The 22,873-nt window shown below is 40.9% G+C and overlaps 1 protein-coding gene across 1 annotated transcript in view; it reads right to left on the bottom strand.

Moving 5' to 3' along the window:
* The window catches only part of CYBB (cytochrome b-245 beta chain), a gene marked incomplete at its 3' end in the record, with an annotated part of 33,291 nt that extends 11,582 nt beyond the window's left edge, over window positions 1-21,709 (bottom strand). The window contains exons 1-7 of the mRNA XM_082681916.1: window positions 21,614-21,709; window positions 19,343-19,438; window positions 17,612-17,722; window positions 8,325-8,409; window positions 7,513-7,658; window positions 4,714-4,904; window positions 1,041-1,170 (exon numbers count right to left, since the gene is read on the bottom strand). Of these exons, the coding sequence (XP_082538042.1) occupies window positions 1,041-1,170; window positions 4,714-4,904; window positions 7,513-7,658; window positions 8,325-8,409; window positions 17,612-17,722; window positions 19,343-19,438; window positions 21,614-21,658 (804 nt within the window). The 5' untranslated portion in view covers window positions 21,659-21,709. The remainder of the gene's footprint in view (window positions 1-1,040; window positions 1,171-4,713; window positions 4,905-7,512; window positions 7,659-8,324; window positions 8,410-17,611; window positions 17,723-19,342; window positions 19,439-21,613) is intronic.
* Between the last annotated feature and the right edge of the window lie 1,164 nt (window positions 21,710-22,873).

Raw genomic sequence — 22,873 nt, 5'->3', positions numbered from 1 at the left:
TCATAAGAGGACCTGCAATAGAGTTCCCTTTTAATCCTTTCTATTGATGTCTGCATGTAGTGGGGGTAGTTCACTGATGTGTCTGCTTGCTTTCATTAATGAGCAAGGATGCTGAAAGATGTTGAGTCTGCAGACAGCATGCTGTTTCTAGAGGAAGAGTACTCCTATATTATGAGAGTCAGAAAAAAGGAAGGAGAAAATGGGATGGGAAATTTGCCTTTATATTATACTGTGCTTAAGGACAAAATAATCATCCTGTTCAGAAGCCCTGTACAAAAGTTGATTTTTGCTTAGTTTTATACCAATGGCTAGCATAATAACCAATAAAGTATATTGCTTGCCAATGGGGGAAAAGGTATGAAGATCACATCGTCCACTGCTCACTCATGGAACGGAGATATTGAGAATAAACAAAACGGAGTTCTTCAGAGCTCCCAACAAAAGGTAAATATTTCAGCATCTTTTCCCTTGGTCATCCTTGCCACACTCCTGCTCTACCATGAAGTGCCGATGGCATGACCCTGGCTCTGCAGCCTCCTTTATGCCTCATAGACGGGACCTCCTGATACCTAATGGCAGCCCTATGTGCCACCTCACAAATTTCCTTCCCAGCTCTGAAAGCTGTATAGAAAGTCCTACTTCCTGGAATCTGAAGAGGCTCCTGCCTCCTTATAAATCGTAATCTGAGCTTTCCAACTCGGCTCAGGATGGAATCCCTCTGAAAGTCATTAACTGGTATTATTGTGGCCATCACAACCAGAAGAGAAGAGGTAGAACTTCTTGAACCCAAAAGCACTTTAAAAAACAATACTTTTCCAAGTTTTATATCAGGATGTTCATAACAGACTAATGTAAAGCTTACTTTTCAAGAACTAATTCTAGACAATAAGCATAGCAGAAAAACACTGGATACTTATAACATCCTAGCAGTTCCGTGACATTCATAACGGACAACTCTATGACATTTGTATCTCTTTCTTAGACACAGTTTGAAGATTGTTGGTAATGAAACTATAATAGCTACAATGAATTGTACATACCATAGGAGGGTTCCCAGAGAACTCTGGGATTGGGCAGTCCTTTATTTTTCCCCATTGTGAGATGTTTTGATAACATTCTCTTGGCTTGTGTTTCGACAAACTCTCTGCGGTCTGCCCACGTACAATTCGCCTGAGGAGGAAATGTAAGTCCAGACCATTTAGAAACAAGAGATTAAATTCTTAGTTTTCTGAGATTCTGACATATTTTTATTAGTATTCTCATATGGTTCCTATACTTTTCACTTAAAAGTAATACTTCTTGCCCCCTCCAAATAGATTAGAGGAAGGGAAAGAAAATTCATGATCTTTAGCAATAGAAAAAAAAAAATGGGGACTTCCCTGGCGATCCAGTGGTTAAGATTCCACGCTTCCACTGCAGGGGTTGTGGGTTCGATCCCTGGTCGGGGAACTGAGATCCCACATCCCACATGCCCTGCAATGTAGCCAAAAAAAAAAGAAAAAGAAAAAAAATATGTACAGTGGCACAAAGGATATTTATATGTAACATTATAGAGGGTAAGTTTTGGATCATCAGTACATGTTTTCTGAAAGGCAACATTTGTGCTTCTGTTTCAAGTATTATTCTCATTTATAAACAAACAAATAAAAAGAGAAAAACTGCAAATCCAACAGAGCAACCGCGGGCCCATACAGTACCATTGTGCAAATTAGAACAAGATGCCCCCTCTTTGAGGACAGCTCTAGAGGTAAGAGCTTGGCCAGCAGAGCATGGGCTAATTTCTTTCCCCTTGGCCAGGCACCCTTATGTAGTTGACAACCCATACAACCATATACAGTAGCCCTGAGGCTTAGTACAAATCTTTTATTTGTTGTTTCAAAATTGTCTAAATTCAACCAAAACGTTGAAATCCACTCAAGACGACTTAATTTTGTAGAGATTATGCCATTCTCACAGACATCAATGCTGCTGGTGTGTCCCTTGAAGTGCTCGGAGCCCATTCACTTCAATTCAATAAATATTAATTGAGCAACTACTAAAACATAAGACAATGCAGGTTGAGTGGGAACAGAGGGAGGGAGGCACAAAGTTAAGTCATGTCCCTGACCTGAAGGAACATAAATGACAAGGTCTTCAGAATATATAATAAGAAGAGACACAGAAGGCCCTTTGCTTGGGGGACCTAAAAGTTTGTTTGGGGGACCTAAAATTTATTATGCCAGTTGGTATATTCAGAGGATGTTTTAATTCAAGGTCATTAACCATCGCTTTCTATCCCTAGGTCTTGGGGAAGAGAATTACCATGTATTGAGCATCTATCACATGCCAAGCCTGGGAAAGCCACTGTACACAAATTATTTCAGGTAATTCTCATAACAGGCCTGAAATGTAAGTATTAGTACTCTCATTTTATGTATGAGGACACCAAGGCTTAGAGAGACCAAGTAACTAGAAGCAGAATGATTTGGTGAAAGCAATTCTGGACCCAAGCCAGACAGCCTTGGTTTCACATCCCGCGTCCACCCCTTGCTAATTTGGTGGCCTTAGGCAAGTTATTTAACTTCTTTTGAGCCTCAGTTTCTTCAGCTATAAGATAGGTATAAGTGCCTCATTAAAAGTTCGTTTTAGTAATCAACTGGCATGATGCATATAAAACGCCAGACACAAAGTCAGCGTCCAACAAATGATAACTATTAAAGTTCTTAATGTTCAAGTTTACTTGGGGAGTAAGTGATAGAAAAAAAATCGGATTTTCTCCTTCTCTTCTCAATGCCATGACCGGAAGTCAGTTTTAATCCCAGTTCAGCTGCTACCTAGCCAGGAGACCGAGCAACCAGCCCACCAGCATAAGTAGCAGATTCTCCTCAGATGGAGAACGGGGTACATATATCTCCTCTGCTGGCTCCAGAGGAAAATACATATCTATGAAACTATACAAACGTAAAGTGGTGGAATTACTAAGCTAGAGAGGGGAAGAAATTCAGTTTTGTTTTTTTTTCTCTAGGATTTTCTGAAACAGCTGGATGATGACCGAGTCCCATTTAAAGATACTCAAATGCTTTTAGGAGAGTTAAGAGAGTCTTTGTCTACACAGATTTTTCAGTGCTTAGAAAGAGATGACCAGGCGTCAGGGTCAGCAAGTTGATCAAGAATGCACTTGAGGACAGGGAACAATATTCAGTATCCTGTACTAACCTATAATGGAAAAGAATATGAAAAAGAATGGATATGTATAACTGAGTCACTTTGCTGTACACCTGAAACTAACATAACATTGTACATCAACTATACTTCAATAAAATAAATTTAAAAAAAGAATGCACATGAGGGGTTGCCACAGGCTGCTTCTCTCCACTCTTCCCCTTTTTAGGTCTCAGCCACTTCTAGGCTGACTTGACTCAGACCAGAGTCATTGAGCCTTGACACCTACTTCCTCCACCCTTAGTTATCTGGAGCCCCATACCCACCGGGGAACTTCCCAGGTCTGCTTTTTGCGTGCAGGTGGGAGAATCAGCTAGTGTGAAAGAGTAGAAAAAGGAAGCCTGGTATGAAAGAAGGGTCCCAATAAGGCAAACTCTCCCAGCCACACATCCAGGCACCGTGTGTCTCTATGAGAGCATTCATCATGGCCTGCCTTAGCCCATCCGGTCTCCAACCCCAGCTATGCCACGGATAAACTGGTAGTGGCTTGGCTACACACTTTACCTTTTTTGGTCTGTTTCCTTGTCTACAATTTCCCCTGGAAATGGGGATAGTAAGGGCATCTCTACCTTTTGGAGATTAAAAGAAACATTTCATGTCTGTAACAAATGCTCAGTAGAAGCTAGCTTTCCCCATTATTACGTTAGGATGCTTGAAGGCAATAACCGTGTATTTCTCCTTCTAGTATTCCCCACAGTGCCTGAGATAGGTCCTCATACACAGCAGGCAATCAGTGAATGATTGGCTTGAATCAAAACTCATTGAACGGGGACTTCCCTGGAGGCTCAGTGGATAAGAATCTGCCTGCCAATTCAGGGGACACGGGTTCGAGCCCTGGTCCAGGAAGATCCCACATGCCGTGGAGCAACTAAGTCCGTGTACCACAACTACTGAGCTTGCGCTCTAGAGCCCGCGAGCCACAACTACTGAAGCCCTGAGCCCTACAGCCCGTGCTCCACAACGAGAGAAGCCACCGACTGCAATGAGAAGCCCGCACACTGCAAGGAAGAGTCGCTCCCGCTCGCCACAACTAGAGAAAGCCCACGAGCAGCAACGAAGACCCAACATAGCCAAAAATAAATAAAATTAAACAAACAAAAAAACTCATTGAATGACAGCAAACCTTTCACCTGATTAATCATTAACCTCTCTGGTTTGGGAGCTTGTCTAATTTTCTAGGGATTAAGCCACAGGAAACATCATTGGAGACATCCAAGACCCTGCCAGCACTCTCAGCGTGCTTTCTATACGCTTGCAAAGATATTCAAAACTTTGGTGTATTTTTCCAGCTTGCTATAAATAACCGCACTATGAATAGTTATGAGTCGGGTACCAGAAACTAAAGTGGTGCTGAGTGGTTTCTATCAAAGTGACTTCTGTTTTCCCCTCATATTTCCTCAGCAGACAGGCTAAGGTCACACAAAGACAGGGAGGTCACTGTGCCTCTAACAGAGCATCACATCTGGAAACTGAGGGACATAAAATTCTTGGTCTTGGAGTTTAAATACTCACTCAGCTCCATGGATGGCGAGACCAATGAAGAAGATCACAAAGAGATGGTGTGTGTACCAAAACACTTCAAAGTAAGACCTCCTGATGGTTTTGGTGGAGGAGGTGATAATTAATATGAGGCAGAGTGTGATGACAACTCCAGTGATGCCTGCCAACCGAGTCACAGCCACGTACAGGCCTCCTTCAGGATTCTGTAAAACACACACACACACATTATTTGTAGGCTCTCAAAAGCAGGGCTACCTATTTATAAAGTGTCCAGTGAATAAGGCAATAGGCGTTTTCATCCCCCCTTTAGATTAGCCTAACCATCCCCCCGACAGAGTGGTATAGAATTGGAATAGATATTTCCAAATTTAAAAAAGTCTTACATCTTCTTTACCCATTCATCCGATGATGGACACTTAGGTTGTTTCCATCTCCGTATATACAATGGAATATTACTCAGCCATAAAAAGAAACGAAATTGAGCTATTTGTAATGAGGTGGATAGACCTAGAGTCTGTCATACAGAGTGAAGTAAGTCAGAAAGAGAAAGACAAATACCGTATGCTAACACACATATATGGAATCTAAGAAAAAAATAATGTCATGAAGAACCTAGGGGTAAGACAGGAATAAAGACACAAACCTACTAGAAAATGGACTTGAGGATATGGGGAGGGGGAAGGGTAAGCTGTGACAAAGCGAGAGAAAGGCACGGACATATATACACTACCAAATGTAAGGTAGATAGCTAGTGGGAAGCAGCCGCATAGCACAGGGAGATCAGCTCGGTGCTTTGTGACCACCTGGACGGGTGGGATAGGGAGGGTGGGAGGGAGGGAGACGCAAGAGGGAAGAGATATGGGAACATGTGTATATGTATAACTGATTCACTTTGTTATAAAGCAGAAACTAACACACCATTGTAAAGCAATTATACTCCAATAAAGATGTTAAAAAAAAAAAAGTCTTACATGGTTGAGGTATCATAGGAAATATCAGTTGATACACAGAAAGAGTTCTAAGGGAGTATCAAATAAAGTATCAACTATATGTCCTAACAGGCTCTGAAGCTCTTTCTCCCTTTGATTTGAAAAGTGTCATAGTGCTTAGTTTGTAAATGTATTCTGTGCATGCCTAACATCTTAGGCTGCGTTCCTCCGAAGCAGATCCTGAGATGAGGATTTAGAAAGAATGTGCTCCAGAAGAAGCTGGTAAGGGGATGGTTAATAGGATAGGAAAGAGGAACAAGTCAGGTAAGAGGACGATCTCGGGCCAAATCTTCAGCCTGATGCTGCAGGGGAACTGTGGAGGGTAAATTACACCTTAGAGTTTATCCTGACTCAAGGCAAGGAAGCTGGGTTTTCATGGCCTGCACCCATCAGTTATTGGTTAAGAGCTGCTCAGTGAGATAGCTATCCAGGCCCTTTCAGATATGGGCAAAGGGACTTTGGGCAAAGGGACTCCAGTAGCCCCAGGGCAGTCCTTTGAGGAGCAAAAGCAAATAGAGGAAATTGAAAGTGAAAGCACACAGAAGGGTAGGGGAGCACAGACATAGTAAAAGTGATCTGAAGAGATCTGGGCACAGCACTGCAGTGTCAGCTCACTCGATATGTTCACACTGCCACCCTTACGTATCATTGTACAATGAACAAGTAAAAGAAAAATTATCCAAGACATTATAGAAAAACAATTTCTATTTTATTTGATGTGGTTTAATTCTGTCCCTAAATAGACCAGGCACACTTTTTTATATCAGCCTGAGGATAATTATTTCTACAAAATCATGGAACTTTTCTTGTAATCTATTCTAAACAGACAAGGAAACATGTTTGGAATTCGGTGTATAGTGAGTGATGTGATTCGGCTATCCTCCCAAACCACTGGGCACATGAAGATGACTTAGAGCTTCTCCCTCTGAGTGTAGAAAGCCTCAGCAGCTGCTGGAAGGGAAAAAGTCCTTGCCTGACGATTCCCCAGATGGCTGCCCCTGGAGCAATTAGCAGACATAGGCCACCTCTCAGATGTTGTAGGCAAGAAAGAGGAAATGCATTGCTGACAGATGTCAGCTGGTGGCTGACCTGGTATTAACACCTCAGCCAGAGGGTTCCCTATTTCACATAAACAATTTCATAGAACACCAACGTCAGACAAGGTCATTCTGTCACTGTGATGGACTGACACAAAAACGAGACCACTCTGAAATCTTATCTGAGCCAAGACAAAAACATGGGTGACTGCTGCTTCTTGACCTATTACAGATTTAACCCCATTCTTCTGCCTCCTAGAAAAAAAATTATTAAGATACCCAACGCTGGAACTGTCCCCAATTCCTGACCATACCTGATCCAGAGGAAATGCTTGCTTCCTGAAACCCCTCCTGAATCATCTAACACAAGTCCCACAGCAAGCCTTTCTCAACACCCTCCTGAGATGCCCCCAACTTCCTCATAGTGTGAGGTCTCTTTGCTGCAGTAAGTAATAAACCCAACTTTGTTTGACTAGACTATGTTCCTGGCTTTCTTTGACTGTTGGGCATTGCCATGGATAAGCCTGTGTTACTCCAGGCTCCACATATACACATTCTGATAGGTGACTTTAAGAAACTGGAGAACATCTAGTGACCCTCTACATATGGGATCAGGAGTGTGGGAGACATTTTCTCTGTGGCCACATTCTTAGAACCTACAGAATTGTCCCTCTGATAGTCAACTTTTGTCATTGTTCTGATCAAGTAGAATTCTTCACTCGCTGAAATCTAATCCTCAGTTTTAATGTCTACAGAACATCTGAATCAGGAAATAAGAGGCTTACCTTAATTCTCTGTCGAGCAAAATTGAGGTAAGTTTCACCAGGCTTATCTCCAATGTCAGAGAGTGCTATTGAATAAGGGTCAGAATTGTTGACTCGGGCATTGACACACCACTCCACATTAAATAGGTGTGCAATGGTGTGAATCGCTGAAGAGGGCACAGAAGAGAAACAAAGAGGGTGAAGTGTGTGTACAATTTTATTTGTAGCTGGGTTTCTGGCTGCAGCCCCTGACTCTACGGTAAGTTAGTGGAGATTTGATAAGGATCCCTTCTTACACCACCACCACCACCTTAATAATTATAATAATAACACAAAATATACATAAACACATGAATACTATCATATATACATATGTATATATATATATAAACAATAATAAAAAGAAAGTGTTTAGCTAATAAAGGCTATCTTAAGAAACTCCCAACTTATGGGCTATGGCCTTTGTAGGATTATTGCAAGAAATCCATGAATTACATGTACAACCAAGTATTTAAAAGATGAATGAATAAAAGCTCTCATATGTGGACTAACAAACAATTTTGATGTTAAAAAGTGTATAAAAGGGTGAATACACTGGGATTTTATCAGAAGAGTCTAAGGGGAAAAAGTTTTAAGACCTGAAGGAATAAATCCTAGTGTTGGGATAGCAGAAAGAGGGGTGAATATTTTTTCATAGAACTCATTCAAAAAGTACACATCCAATCACCACCTAATCTACCTGCAAAGGCTGATCCCTTATTTTAAAAATATCTTAGAGGGAACACTCTGGTTCCAAGTTTCCTTTGCAATCTCAAATATCTTAATGAACATACCAGTGTGAAGTGCAATCATCCATGCCACCATTTTATGAAAGGTGAGGTTCCTGTCCAGTTGTCTTCGAATTCTTGTTGAGCAGCACTTTGGATTAAAGGGAAAAGAATGAAATCGTAATTGTTAACAAGAAAGTTTTCTCTGTGCCAGGCATTAGACACATATCATCTCATTTAATTCTTATGACCACCCTAAAAACTACATCATTCTACCCATTTGACAGATGAGAACACTGAGGCTCAGATAGATGTAGTCATCTTCCCAAGGTCAAACAGCCAATAAGTGGCATGGCTGGCTTAACCAATGTTTTAGGTTCTCGTACTATTAACATAAAAAGCCTCTCATGGAATCCATTGCTTAATTGTATAAAATATGAATTTGGACAGAAAACATCTAACTACATAGTTTCTAGTTCAGATTAATTTATTTAATAACGAGGGGATATAGAAATTTTAAAAGGACAGGGCTGCCCTCAAAGACCTGAAAGTCCATGGGGATACAGACAAGTGAACAGTTCTAGAACAAGTGAATAGTTTTAGAAGAGCACCCTTCCAGGACATAGACACTATGAGAGGAGAAAAAAAGTGTCCACCTGCATATGTTGATAGAGACAACATAACAAGGGAGATCATTAACAAAATAATCATAGCAAAAATTATAATAGTACTTACAAAGAACTTGTGCAAGGAGCTGCTTTAAGTGTTTTTTTTTTATTGTTTTTAAAATTTTTGACCGCACTGTGCAGCACGCAGGATCTTAGTTCCCTGACCAGGGATCGGACCTGTACCCCCTGCAGTGGAAGTGCAGAGTCTTAACCACTGGACCGCCAGGGAAGTCCCTAGGAGTTGCTTTAAGTGTTTTACATGCATCGACTCATTTCATTCTTACATTAATCCTATGTGGGAGGTACCACTATTATCACCACATGACAGATGAGGAAACAAAGGCATAGAGAAGTTACCTTCCCTTAGGTTGCATAGTTAATAAGTGACAGAGCTGAGGTCTAAACCCAGGCTCTCTGATGCCAGAGATATCAACATTCTGATATTTCATACCTTTTATGATTACCTTGGCATTAAAATGGCATTTTGGTCAACTGGTTAGTGTAATTGTCCTACCGACATATGTTAGAAGATGTGGGTTTGAATCTGGATTCATGTCAATTCCCAAAGTAGAGGAAAAAAACAAAACAAAACCTGGTTTCTGGTTGAATCAGACAGAGCTTTGTTCTCTGAAAAGTGGTCAAGTGCTCGCTCTGGATGCTTTGTTTCCAAGGCTAGATGTACTGCCATAGAGATTCAGAAAACTTCTAAGGAGAACAGAGTGAAGTGCAAAAAACCCCCAAAACAAAACAAAAAGCTCAGGTATTTTAAACACCTGGTTCCAAACATATTCAATTTCAATATACGGGTGTTAAATATTTGGCTTATTTATTTTTAATAAAATGTTCTGGTTTTATAGAAAAATAGAATTGCATAGAAAATTGTGCTTACTCCACTACCTCTGAGTTAGCTACATCTAGGGAGGGCAGGCTGTTTGGATCATGAAAGCAGGTTCCTGGAACTGCAGAAATACCAGTAAGGAAGACACTGAAGACTTCAGAGAAAGGAAAAAACATTTAGGCTTTATTGAGTGGCTTCTGTGAGCCAGGCAGTTTACCCATAATCATTGCCTCATTTAATGTAACCAGATAAGTATTACTGTCCTTATTTTACGGATAACAAAACTAAAGCTAACTCTCACATTGGCTGGGATCCAGGACGATTTGTCTTTAAGGTTCATTCCCTTTTCCATCAAACCAAATGTAAAGATACAGTCACTATTATTCTACATGTCTAAAAACCAAGACAAGAAGTTAAGTGAAAGTACTCTATCTGGAAAGTGAGGTTAGAGGGAGTAAGTTTGGGAAGGGAAGGAAACCAATAAAGGGTGTATTAGCACATCAACTACCACTACCATATCTTATCAGCGGGCTCTCTGATCAGGGAACTCTGGGAGACTGTGTAGGATACGCCCCCAGAGGTTTGTTACCTGAGGGGTTAGGAAACTTGGGTAGTCTCTACCAACTCCTATCCATCATGGGCTGAGGGCTCTTCCCAGGGCATCAACTCCCTGGCATTTCCAGCTTGTCCCAGGAGAGGGCTGAAAGAAAATCCTCAGGCAGAGAATGACCTGAGCTGGCAGAAGACAGCTGCCCCATGTACTGGAACTGACAGTGCAGAGGGAATACGGGTGGAACCCTACCAGCAGCAGCTACAACAACCTGTTCACCGGTGACTCAGGCTCTCAAAATAAGGGTTTCCTGGTTGAAATCACTTCTTTTACACTTCTGTGGGTGAAGAATTGACTGTCCTGTTTTCTTTTATAGCCTCATTGTCTTTTGTGTTTATTTCAAGCGCCGTACATTGTTTTACTCCTTTGTGGTTTTTACAGTGTTAAGGAAATATCTTTTTCCTGTTTCCTGATTGCTAGGTTCCTCCACAGCTTCGTAGAGTCCTTGTGGTAGGCAGAATTGTAAGATGTTCCCCAATGACCTTATATAATCTCCTCCCCTTGAGTGTGGGTGAGACCTGACCTATAACTATGATAGGATGACACTCCTGTGATTTCGTTACCTTATATGGAAAAAGGGATTTTGCAGAGGTAATTAAAATCCCAAACTGACCTTAAGAGAGAGATGATCTGGGTGGGCCTGACCCAATCACACGAGCCCTTTAAATCTGAGTCTAACAGTCAGAAATCTTAGGTGCAAGAAGTATTTGATACGCTGCTGCCGGCTTGAAGATGGAAGGGGCCACATGGCAAGGAATACACCTCGGACCTGAGAGCAGCCCCAGAGTAACTGTCAGCAGGAGACAGGGACCTTAGTCCTGCAGCTGCCAGGGACTGGATTTTGCCAACAAGAATGAGCTTGGAAGATTTTACCCAGAGTCTGCATATGAGTATTCAGCCCAGTTGACGCCTTGATGTCAGCTTTGTGACACCCTGAGCAAGCAGGATGCTGGACTTCTGCACAGCTGTGAACTAGTAAACGGGAGTTGCTTTAAGCCTCTAAGTTTGTGGAAATTTGTTACACAGAAGTAGATCATTTAATACAGTCCTCATTGGAGTGATAGACGCAATTGGAGTCCCAAGAATGAGAGAATGGGAATTAGTAGGGTCAGAAAGCAATTTGCCATCAGATATATCTGTGCTGGACCCCAGCCCTACCACCTAGCTGTGTGACATTGAACAATATGCTCAGTTTCCAGCTTTCTCACCTATATATTTATCATAATTATTCCCTTGTAGGTCTGTTTCATAGATTCATTGAGAGGTATTTAATAAACACTCGCTTTTTTTTTTTGGTATCGTTATTTAACTTTTCAGCTAGTATGGCATGGCTCCCCAGCTAGAGGGTAAGCATCCTGTGTGCAGAGCAATATATCATGTATTTTTAACAATCCTTACATAACTATTTGGTTAAATGACATTTTCACTGTCCTAGAACCCAAGACAATTATTCTAAACCTATAGAGATGTATTTGCCCACATATCTATACATGCCAAACGATTTTCTTTTCTACTTCCAGACAAATTGTTTTGAAACTTTTGGGGGAAAAGATACTTGCTCCTGCATGCTGAATTTGAAGAAAAGGAATGTGGTTTCCTCATGGTCTCTACACTGTCTCCATAGTTCTACCCTTATCATCATCAACATGGATCATCAAAAATATGAAACAATAGATTTCAATGTCTCTTATCAGCTTGAGCAACAAACTGTTAGAGAAAAGTTAACTGAGTGCCAGAAAAATGGAGAGATGTGCTTGGGAAACACAAGGTCCATTCAGTAATAGTCTGATCTTAATAGGTGGTTTAAAAAATGCTATTTAGTATGAAATACATACATTTTATTAGAAGAAAAAACGGAGACTCTTAGTCACTAATGAGTTAGTAGAAATAACTAAGGTCCTACCAGGGCACCAATCCCTCATTTTTCCAAGCCACCCTCTATAGTGTGGTCAGGAATGGCAAACACATCCAAAGAGAAGCCGTAAGCCATGATTATACAGGGCTTCCAGATATAATTTCCTCATCATTTCCTGACAAGGTGGCAAGATGGCTGGGTGGGGTAGAAAGGAGGGCTTTGCTGCCTGTGACTGCCCAGGGCTTTTTTCTCCCTCCCTACCATGCAGAAACCATTTTTATGCTTTTGAGTCACTTGTGAATTACCGCCAGCCACCTACCAATTACCCAAGCTGCCATCATGCACAACAGCTTCCTCACCGAACAACTGCTCTTCTTTTTGCCATTGACTTCTAAAGGGAAGTTCCTCTGTTACTGTCAACTAGAGCCTTGCCCAATCTCAATAAGCTAACATTCAAGTGCAAGGGAGATTATTGAGTTATCTCGGCAGCTTGCTATGCTCGATTCAAATTGTGAGAGCAAACAAATTCAAAGCATTGAGAAATGGAACAAAGAAGTGCATATTTAATGGGGCAAAACATTAGCTTCTGTAACATGAGTGTTATGGAAACTTTAAAGTTCTATTTTATGTACACCTGGTCTCGCCACAGGTGCCATGAATGAATTTGAATTAGATATTTATAAGCAGTTTGAGAGAAATTGCAAAAGCCAGTCTTGAATCTACAGAACTCAGGCAAAGAAACTGACAGTAATGTTGAAACCTGGTGGCAGTAGAATATGTGATAAATACGAAGAACACCACTGGATTTGTAGAGCACTGCCTATAATTTTGAAATTACATGTTTATCTTCTATCTCTTCCATAAAACTCTAAGCTCCCTGAGCTCATGGCTCATCCATGTCTTACTCTCTACTCACTCTACGTCCGCTGTGCTTAGCACGTAGTTGGCACTCAACAAATATGTGTTAACTGACAACTCATTAGTTGACAGGCTTAGTCCATTAACACACTTTTAGAATATCATTCATATTCATTCTTACACTTGCATTATCTCACCTGCTTTTTAGCTAAAAACAACAACAAAAAGAAAAACAACAACTATGAGACAGGAAGTCCAAGAGCCTTGCCCTGGACCACATGGTCAGATATAGAGCTATATCGAGGGCCTCTGACCCCCAGGCTATATAAGGTTAGAGAAAAGAGCTCACTCTCTTGCCTTCCTGTTTCTTTCTGATCTTCAGACTAGAACTTCCATCCAAGTTGAGGTTATTAAGGCTTCTTTGGGGACTTCTGTATGCTGAGTCCCACCATTCCCCATTTCCCTCGACAGAGCAGGCTCAGAGTCTTTACCCCTAGTTTTCCTGGGATGGGCCAACCCTGTGGTTTTCTTTCTTTCTCCAGTTCTGTGACTGTTAAGTTTGCATAAAGGCCTACTAATAAATCCTTGAAGTTACAACACCCCTGTCACTTCTAGCCTAGGTTATTCAGCCTGCCCAAATATTCATATATACATGATGGCCTTTCTAAGACCGTAGGACCACCACAAGAGAGTTTTTTTTGTTTTTTGTTTTTTGTTGTTTTTGCGGTACGCGGGCCTCTCACTGTTGTGGCCTCTCCCGTTGCGGAGCACAGGCTCTGGACGCGCAGGCTCAGCGGCCATGGCTCACGGGCCCAGCCACAAGAGAGTTTTGAGTTTAGGTGGCATGTAGGAAAGTGAAGAGGCTCTGGAGGCACAAGCACCTGGGCTGGAATCCCAACACTCCCAATGAATTTCATCCCCACCTCACTGGTCTGACATGCAGATTTCACGAGGTGAGGTCCAGGAAGACTCAATAAGTGGCAGGTGTTATAATTTCCAACATTAGTCACAGCATGTGTACTCATTTTAATCCCAATCAGAATAGAAGGTTCTTTGCCCAGTTAACATTTCAGATTGGGAAATCTGGAGGAGGGACACACCCCATCTGTAAAAGAATCTTACTTGCTGCTAATTTTTAAAAATATTTTCTTTGACATACAGGTCTCTCTGGTTAGAGAGTTGAGTGTCTCTGCAATTTGAAGAGCAGCCTCATTTCACCCTGTCTTTAGAGACTCTCATGAGGATCTTCCCTCCTTTTAGGCCACAGGAAGCCTAAAAGTGGCCATTACAACATGTGCCACTCATGGGGCATGGCCACGCAATGGCATCGCAATTTGGGCCTGTGGGGTAACAAGGATTTCTTAACAGGCTGTCCTGGCGAAAACACTGCCTGTTTCTCAGGGTTTACTTCCTCTAAATAGAAAGTATTTGAACAGGGGGTGGGGGGAGAATAAAAAAACTACAGTCCCCGAACTTCATTTAGCAAATGTTCATTGGGCACCTGCAATATACCAGATGTTGTACTTTACAGGTGGTTCATCAATAAAACTTTGCAATTACCCTATGATCCAGCAATCCCACTCCTGGGCATATATCCGGACAAAACTCTAATTCAAAAAGATACATGCACCCCAATGTTCATAGCAGCACTATTCACAAGAGCCAAGACATGGAAACAACCTAAATGTCCATCAAAAGATGAATGGATAAAGAAGATGTGGTACATATATACGATGGAATACTACTCAGCCATAAAAAGAATGAAATAATGCCATTTCCAGCAACATGGATGGACCCAGAGATGATCATACTAAGTGAAGTAAGTCAGAAATAAAGACAAATACCATAGGATATAACTTATATGTGGAATCTGAAATATGACACAGCTGAACCTATCTACGAAGCACAAACAGACTCACAGAGAGAACAGACCTGTGGTTGCCAAGGGGGAGCGGTGTGGGGGAGTTTGGGGTTAGTAGATGCAAACTATTACATATACAATGGATGAACAACAAGGTCCTACTGTATAGCACAGGAAACTATATTCAATGTCCTGTGATAAATTGTAATGGAAAAGAATATAAAAAGAATGTATATATATGAATAACTGAGTCAATTTGGTGTACAGCATAAATTAACACAACATTGTAAATCAACTATACTTCAATTTAAAAAAAAGAAAACTTTTCAATCAAATGGAATTCTACCTCTGTGGTTTCTTAGGTTAAAAAGATGATTTTGGAAATCCTTGTAATCAATGTCTACTGTTAGTTGTAGCCTGCTAACCCTATATTAGTAAATCAAGTATTGTATATTCTCAAAGAAAAAGAATCTCCTTAGGATCGATGTGAATTTAGTAAGACTAGAGAAAATGAGGCAGAGCTCAAGGCAAGTTTTGTTATTGGCAGTTTAGATCACTTTCCTTCACACACTTAGTCTTCGATTACCAATTAAGTATTAACATCTCAGCTATACATTTAAGGTCCTAGTTTACCAGCAAAGCTCCAGCCTGACCTCAGACACCTACCCTTTAAAATCCCTACACTCCCATCAAAGTAGATTGCTTGCTTCTCTCCACTATAAATGACCTCTACTTAATAGGTAATTTTTTTTAAAAGCTAGTTAATATAAAAAGAACATCTTATTAAAAGGAAAAAGAGAGGCTACTAGTCACTAATGGGCAGTGGAATGGGTCCCACCAGGGTATCAGTCCCTAACTTTGGAAGAGCTGCCCTCTATGGTGTGGTCAGGAATGGCAAACACATCCAAAGAGAAGCCACAAGTCATGATCACACAGGACTTTCAAGGATATGATTTCCTCACCATTCCCTGTGCTTTTGCCCATACCGTTTTCTCCATGTAGAATGTCTTTCTCTCTCCTTTACATCTCGTACAGGCTTATTTTATCCTTATATGCCCATATCTGATGCCACCTTCTCTAAGAAGCCTTTTTCCATCCCCTGCGCCACCTGATATAATTTCCCCCTCCTTTGATGGATTCCCTGTGGCTCCTTATTTGTAACATTTTGTGGGACCCATCATATTTTGCTTTGTATCGTATTAATTTGAGTACATGTGCAGATTCCAAGTTCCTCTTTTCTCATCTTTGTATAACAATATCAATAAGAAATTCGTATACCATTTTATAGATTACAAAAGCTCTTCCTACATAATCATTTTTTTCTTCTAGCATAGTATATTAGGGGCTCTCTGGATTGTTGAAGTGAGGGTGAAAGACCCCGGGCATTTAGAAAGCTCTGAACTCCTCAATTCCATGGACATAACACCTGTCACATTCATTACATAGTGACTCATAGCTCATTGATCCCATCTTCTTTGGATATTATCCACAAAAGAGATTTTCTCTGACTTAAAAATTTTGAGAAACATGGCACTGTGAGATTAATTCCCAAATTTCACGTCAGTCTCATAAATCTCTGCTTATATACATATACATATGTCATATGATGTATGTCTGTGTGTGTACATGCATATGTACTTTATTGCTATTGTTGAGGTATATGTTGATTGGTTGTTGTTTACTTTTTGTTTGTTTGTTTTTAATGTCTGTTCCAGGTTAAATGGCTATCCCAAGGAGCTCCACCAACAAATAATATAAAAATAAACTAGAGAATCAAGCATTGCTTGGCTTGTGAATATTGTACAGAGGTTGGAATCCTCACAAACTCTTGGTTTGCTTTCCCTATTGGTGCAGCCACTATGGAGAACAGTATGGAGGTTCCTCAAAAAACTAAAAATAGAACTACCATATGACCCAGCAATCCCACCACTGGATATATACCCTGAGAAAACCATAATTCAAAAAGAGTCATGTACCACAATGTTCATTGCAGCTCTATTTACAATAGCCAGGACATGGAAGCAACCTACGTGTCCATCAACAGATGAATGGATAAAGAAGATGTGGCACATACATACAATGGAATATTACTCAGCCATAAAAGGAAACGAAATTAAGTTATCTGTAGTGAGGTGGATGGACCCAGAGTCTGTCATACAGAGTGAAGTAAGTCAGAAAGAGAAAGACAAATACCGTATGCTAACACATATATATGGAATCTAAGGGGAAAAAATGGTTCTGAAGAACATAGGGGTGGGACAGGAATAAAGACACAGACCTACCAGAGAATGGACTTGAGGACATGGGGAGGGGGAAGGGTAAGCTGGGATGAAGTGAGAGAGTGGCATGGACATATATATACTACCAAACGTAAAATAGATAGCTAGTGGGAAGCAGCCGCATAGCACAGGGAGATCAGCTCGGTGCTTTGTGACCACCTGGACGGGTGGGATAGGGAGGGTGGGAGGGAGACGCAAAAGGGAGGAGATATGGGGATATATGTATATGTATAGCTGATTCACTTTGTTATAAAGCAGAAACTAACACACCACTGCAAAGCAATTATACTCCAATAAAGATGTTAAAAAAAGTGGGGGGCGGCATTGAGCTTGATGGCCTTCGAAATTCTGAGGAACTCAAACTTTGTAAATGTTGGTTCTTACCGCACTGGAACCCCTGAGGAAAGACAGTAGATTTCGACAGACTGGCAGTAGAATCAGCATGCAGTTGAAATTCAGGCAGGCTGCAGGGGCCCTGGCCAGTGCCAGCGCTGACTGGAAAAGGCAGGATAAGAAGCAGGGTGACTCTTGTGCGCCCAGGACACCGCCCGCCCCACTTGCCTACACCCACTCCCCCAGGCTTCCCAGCATGAGGCCCACACTCCAGAGATATCAAGTTATAGGGGCTTCCCTGGTGGCACAGTGGTTGAGAGTCCGCCTGCCGATGCAGGGGACCTGGGTTCGTGCCCCGGTCCGGGAAGATCCCACATGCCGCAGAGCGGCTGGGCTCGTGAGCCATGGCCGCTGAGCCTGCGCATCCGGAGCCTGTGCTCCGCAACGGGATAGGCCGCAACAGTGAGAGGCCCGCGTACCGCAAAAAAAAAAAAAAAAAAAAAAAGAGATATGAAGTTATCTGGGAAGGAAGGTCCTTTAGAGCCAGGGCTCTTCTTCATCATAAATGAATAAAATGTTGGGGTGGGGAGCAAGGGCCAGATTAAAATAAATATTATGAATATTTTCAAACATAAAGAGAATTTGAAATAATTTCACAATGAATACCTGTTGATTCATCTCCAAGATTCTACCTTTTACATTTTACAATGGTTGCTTTAGCACATGTCTATTCACCTCTCCATCCATCTACCCATCCCTCTATCCATCCATCAATGCATCTTATTTTTGATGTATTTCCAAGTAAGTTGCAGATATCAGTTTACTTCCTCCTAAATATTTAAGCATGCATATCATTAACTAGAGTTCAGTATAGAAATTAGGTCTTTGTAAAGAAGATTTTCTTAGCACATAGACTAACCTCAACAGTAACTAAGTTCGTACGGTATAATTGTTCTTTGTAATGCCTAAAGAAGTTGCATATTTTGGAGGAGGAAAATGCAAAGGGAAATCATCCTTTTCAGCATCAACCTGAATAAGTTAACAACAATTATAATAATGTAGTGTAATTATATGTTATAATTATTTATGCATATGATGTATAGTACATATTATAATTAGTATTATTAAGTAATGGTTTCAGTATGATGTAACAAATGATATCCTCTGGGGGCAGCCGTAATTGTACTTATTTTCTTATTTTCATTTATGATGAAGAAGAGCCCTGTCAGTTCAAGGAAACTGAGAATGTTATTGGACCCAAGAAAAGTCAGGGGCCTTTGCTCTGCCAGTCGAGTCAAAGAACGTGATCTTTGGGCAGGTTCCTCAAAGCCTCCATATGTAGGGAGAGGCTTATTTCCTGAAGAGTATTTCGTAACATGTCATTAGGAGCAGGGATTTTCATGCACAAAAGTTAATAGGAATCGGATGATTTAGAGAATACAGGAAGTCCCACTTGTGCCACGTGTGTCACCCCTGGATCGATCTTTGCAACCTGCCCATCCATTCCGGAGTCAGTATTAGATTTCTCCTTCAAGCTAACAGTAGCACAGTAGTTCTTGGGAGGGGAAGGATGCTGCTGGGACCCTCTGCCACACTTCTGTCTGTCCCACACTGGAAGGCCTAAAGACTCTTGCCCGGGGGTTGCAATGGAGGGAGTGAGGCCGATGGTGCTCTTTGGGTTGGTCAGAATATCTCTTTAAAATGTTAAAAGGAATAGGAACAAGAATCTCTGATTAGACGTGGGAGCCAGTCAATACCGAGGGAGATGGAACTTCTACTTACCCCAAGAAGCTTTCGAGTGTAGAAGAACTTATCTGGAATATCATAAACCCGGTAGTACCAGACAAAGAGGAAGACGTTCATCCCCAGCCATACCAGCTGCGCAAACAGAAGTGGTTGCGGGAAGTGGTCATGTTTCAACAGGTAGATTTCACAGCAGTTTAGAGTCAGACCAAGGTCAGGACTTCCCCAAGTACAGCCTTCGATTAAGGTGGTTACAAAGCCAGCTCCTTCCTGCAAGAGTATCACTACACTTCTCTGTAAGTAACCTTTCCTCCCTGTGTTGTCCCCCGTGATTGTTATACTACTTGGGCTGTATGCCGAGTTATTATCTATCTCCCCTCCTTTCTTTCTCCTCCTTTTAGATTGATAGATGACAGCAGGTGACTCTTCTTACAAAGAGAAGGGAAAGGAATCTGTTCCTATACTGTCCTCTGCACCAGCAGGACTTTGTGTTTGATTCTCACAGGTGTGATTACCTCTCTCCGCCACACAGCATCCCGCCCCAGCTAGTGGAGGTCTCATCAGCTAAAATGACAAGGCTTTAATTCTACTTGATAAGTTTTGCTTCACTTTTTAATTTTTTTTTTTTTTTTTTTTGCGATACGCGGGCTTCTCACTGTCGTGGCCCCTCCCGTTGCGGAGCACAGGCTCCGGACGCGCAGGCTCAGCGGCCATGGCTCACGGGCCCAGCCGCTCCGCGGCATGTGGGATCTTCCCGGACCGGGGCACGAACCCGTGTCCCCTGCATCGGCAGGCGGACTCTCAATCACTGCGCCACCAGGGAAGCCCTGCTTCACTTTTGAAAGAGGGACTATTCAGCATCAATGAGGGAATGAGAGGCATGGGATTTTTTTTTTTTTTTTTAAGGGAGATCCTTCTAGATTGTGACTGCTCATTTCATCCCAAGCACTGATTGCATCAAACGATGACTCTACCCAGTCCTCCACCTTCAGCTCCACAGTAGCAATCTGTTCTTAACTGTGCTTTGAGGCTATTTGATGTCCTTCGATGCTTGAGAAGAGTCTCTATAAAGAAGAAGGTACTAAAACCACTTCTCCATTTCCTAACCTTGTCATTTTTACTCTTGCCTTCCAAGCTGTGGGTTCACTTTCAAGTACATGAGTGTATAATTTAGACAGAGGTCACTTCCCTGGGAAAACTGTGGTAAGAGCTAAAAGTGTTTATACTTGAACTTATTTTTTAAAGGAGTAATCTGTTCTTCAAATGGGGATAAGAAATCAACTTAACAGCTTGGAGTCCTCAGAACAATTCTGTATTGCATTAGAGTGTTGATTTGGCTTAATTTTTTTTTAAATGACAAAATATTTGTGATTTTTATTTTATCTGTGCCACTCATTTCTCTCTACCTCTACAGCTCAAAGAGTCATATTTACTTCATGATAAATTCTTTCAAAAAATTCATACATAAGTGTTCTTTTTAACATCTGGGTAATACTTTAGTTGGCTATTTGGAAAAGCTACTTATAAATCACATTTCTATCTTCCCAATTGTCTGTGATTGCTTTGCTGAGACCACCATCTTAAAAAAATAGTTGATCTATGTTATGTTAAAAACTAAAGAAATCATCATGTCTGTTCGAAAATTAGCCATATCTTTACTTACAAAAATTGTTTCTCAAGACAGACTATATTGATTTATATACAGCTAAATATAATATATATCATATATACGCTATAAATATGTGTCTAGATAGTTTTTTTTTCAATTCCCTTCCCTTAAATTTTTCAAAACCTCACAAATAACTAAAGTTTACCTCAGAGAAAAGAAGACACTTTTTTAAAAAAGAAAATTGAGAACTTCAATTATTTTTGGTGTAATTACTGAAATAAAGGCCAATTTCCCACACATGAGCCAGTCTTGCATTTGTTATTTGGAAAACTGTATAAAATTTCAATTGCCCATTTTTAGGTGGTATAAATACATTAAAAGTAGAGAAATTTGCCTCTGAGTAAACAAGGATCATTAGCATGAAATGTCTCCTACTCCCACTGTGAAACGCTGGCTAATTTATTACTCCTAAAAACTCCAGAAATAAACTAGGTGAAGTGAGTCCCCAGATACATTCTTTCCATGAATAAGTTTGGAAGAATGGACTCACTCTGCTTACAGATGGATGCATGTTCACATAATAAATCAGTTTCAACACAATTTCTCAAACAAAACAAACAAAAAAGCTTTGCTCTATTTTCATTTCCAAGAGAACCCAAACAAGTCGGAGAATTTTTCATTTCATTCTCATGGGTACTTACAATGACGAAGATGGACAGGCCCTCATTCACAAACAAGTTCCCCATGGTGGCGGAGGTTCAGTGCCTTGAGCGTGCACCTTTCTTCTCTGCTATGCTTCTTCCTCCCATGAGGAAATGAAAACAGCAGCCTTGGGGCAATCTGTTTCCTTTTCTATGATCAGAAATTAGCTAATCATTGGTCAACTGAAAAGCTTGTCTCCATAACAAATTTAAATCTTTAACCACAAAAAAATGACAGAAAAAAAGTCTACAATGATCCAATCACAACTAAACATAGTGTGAAATGAAACTAATTTCTACAACTGAGAGGCAAATAACAGTACAATTCATGGTGTTTTACACTGTGAATTAATTTTTGGACTGATCAGTTATCAAGTGTCAATTTTTAAAAAGTCACCCAACTAGTCATGACTTTGGGCTAGGTAAAAAACATTAAATAGATGTGGTATCTTTTGATAGGCTGGCGCAGCATTTAGAGTCTTGTTGAGAAAAATTATAACAGGTGTGATCGCTGATATTTATAGAATGCTTACTTTGTGCCAATTTTCTAAGATATGTATGTGTGCATGTAAATACATGTGTATGTACATATATACATACACATATGTATATATGAGTTGATACATATCTTATGTGTGTGTCTACACACAAAGACACCCATACACACACATACATAAATTCAGTATATAAATAAATTAATTCGATACTAACAATTCAACACTATAAAGTACTTTCTATTATTAGGATTACATTTACAGATGAGGAAACTGAGACCCAGAGCCGTTAAGTTACTTGGCCAAGGTCATGCAGTTAGGAAACCATGCAGTTGGGATTTAAAACCCAAGCAATTTGGCTATACTTTTAGCCACGATACCAGACAAAAAAGCCTGACAGTGGCAACCACATCCCAGATCATTCCTAATACAACCATGGGAAAAGAAAACATAACAAATAGACCAAAATGTTTGAATGACTGTAGTATTCCCAGGCGGACGTGACATTTTTCTAGGCAAGGTAGGTAAACAGGGTCAGAACAAAGGTATGTCAGATGTGGTAGATGCCAAAGGCAGATTTAGCATTTTTTTTTCCTCTGACTCCCATCCAGTCTTTAGGACGTGAAAGAGACAGAAGGGTAGGATGGTAACCCCTGATTGCGTCAGGGTGGTTGTACAACAGCTAGAGTGAATAGAGAGGTAAAAGAAGAAACTGAAGGAGCGAAAGGGAACAAGAGGAGAAAAAAGAGGAGAGGCCTGAACTCTT

Source organism: Grampus griseus, assembly GCF_964374135.1.
Source record: "Grampus griseus genome assembly, chromosome: X".
Taxonomy (NCBI): Eukaryota; Metazoa; Chordata; class Mammalia; order Artiodactyla; family Delphinidae; genus Grampus; species Grampus griseus.
The sequence above is the reverse complement of the archived record's forward strand: the minus strand, read 5'-3'. Positions and strand labels throughout refer to the sequence as shown.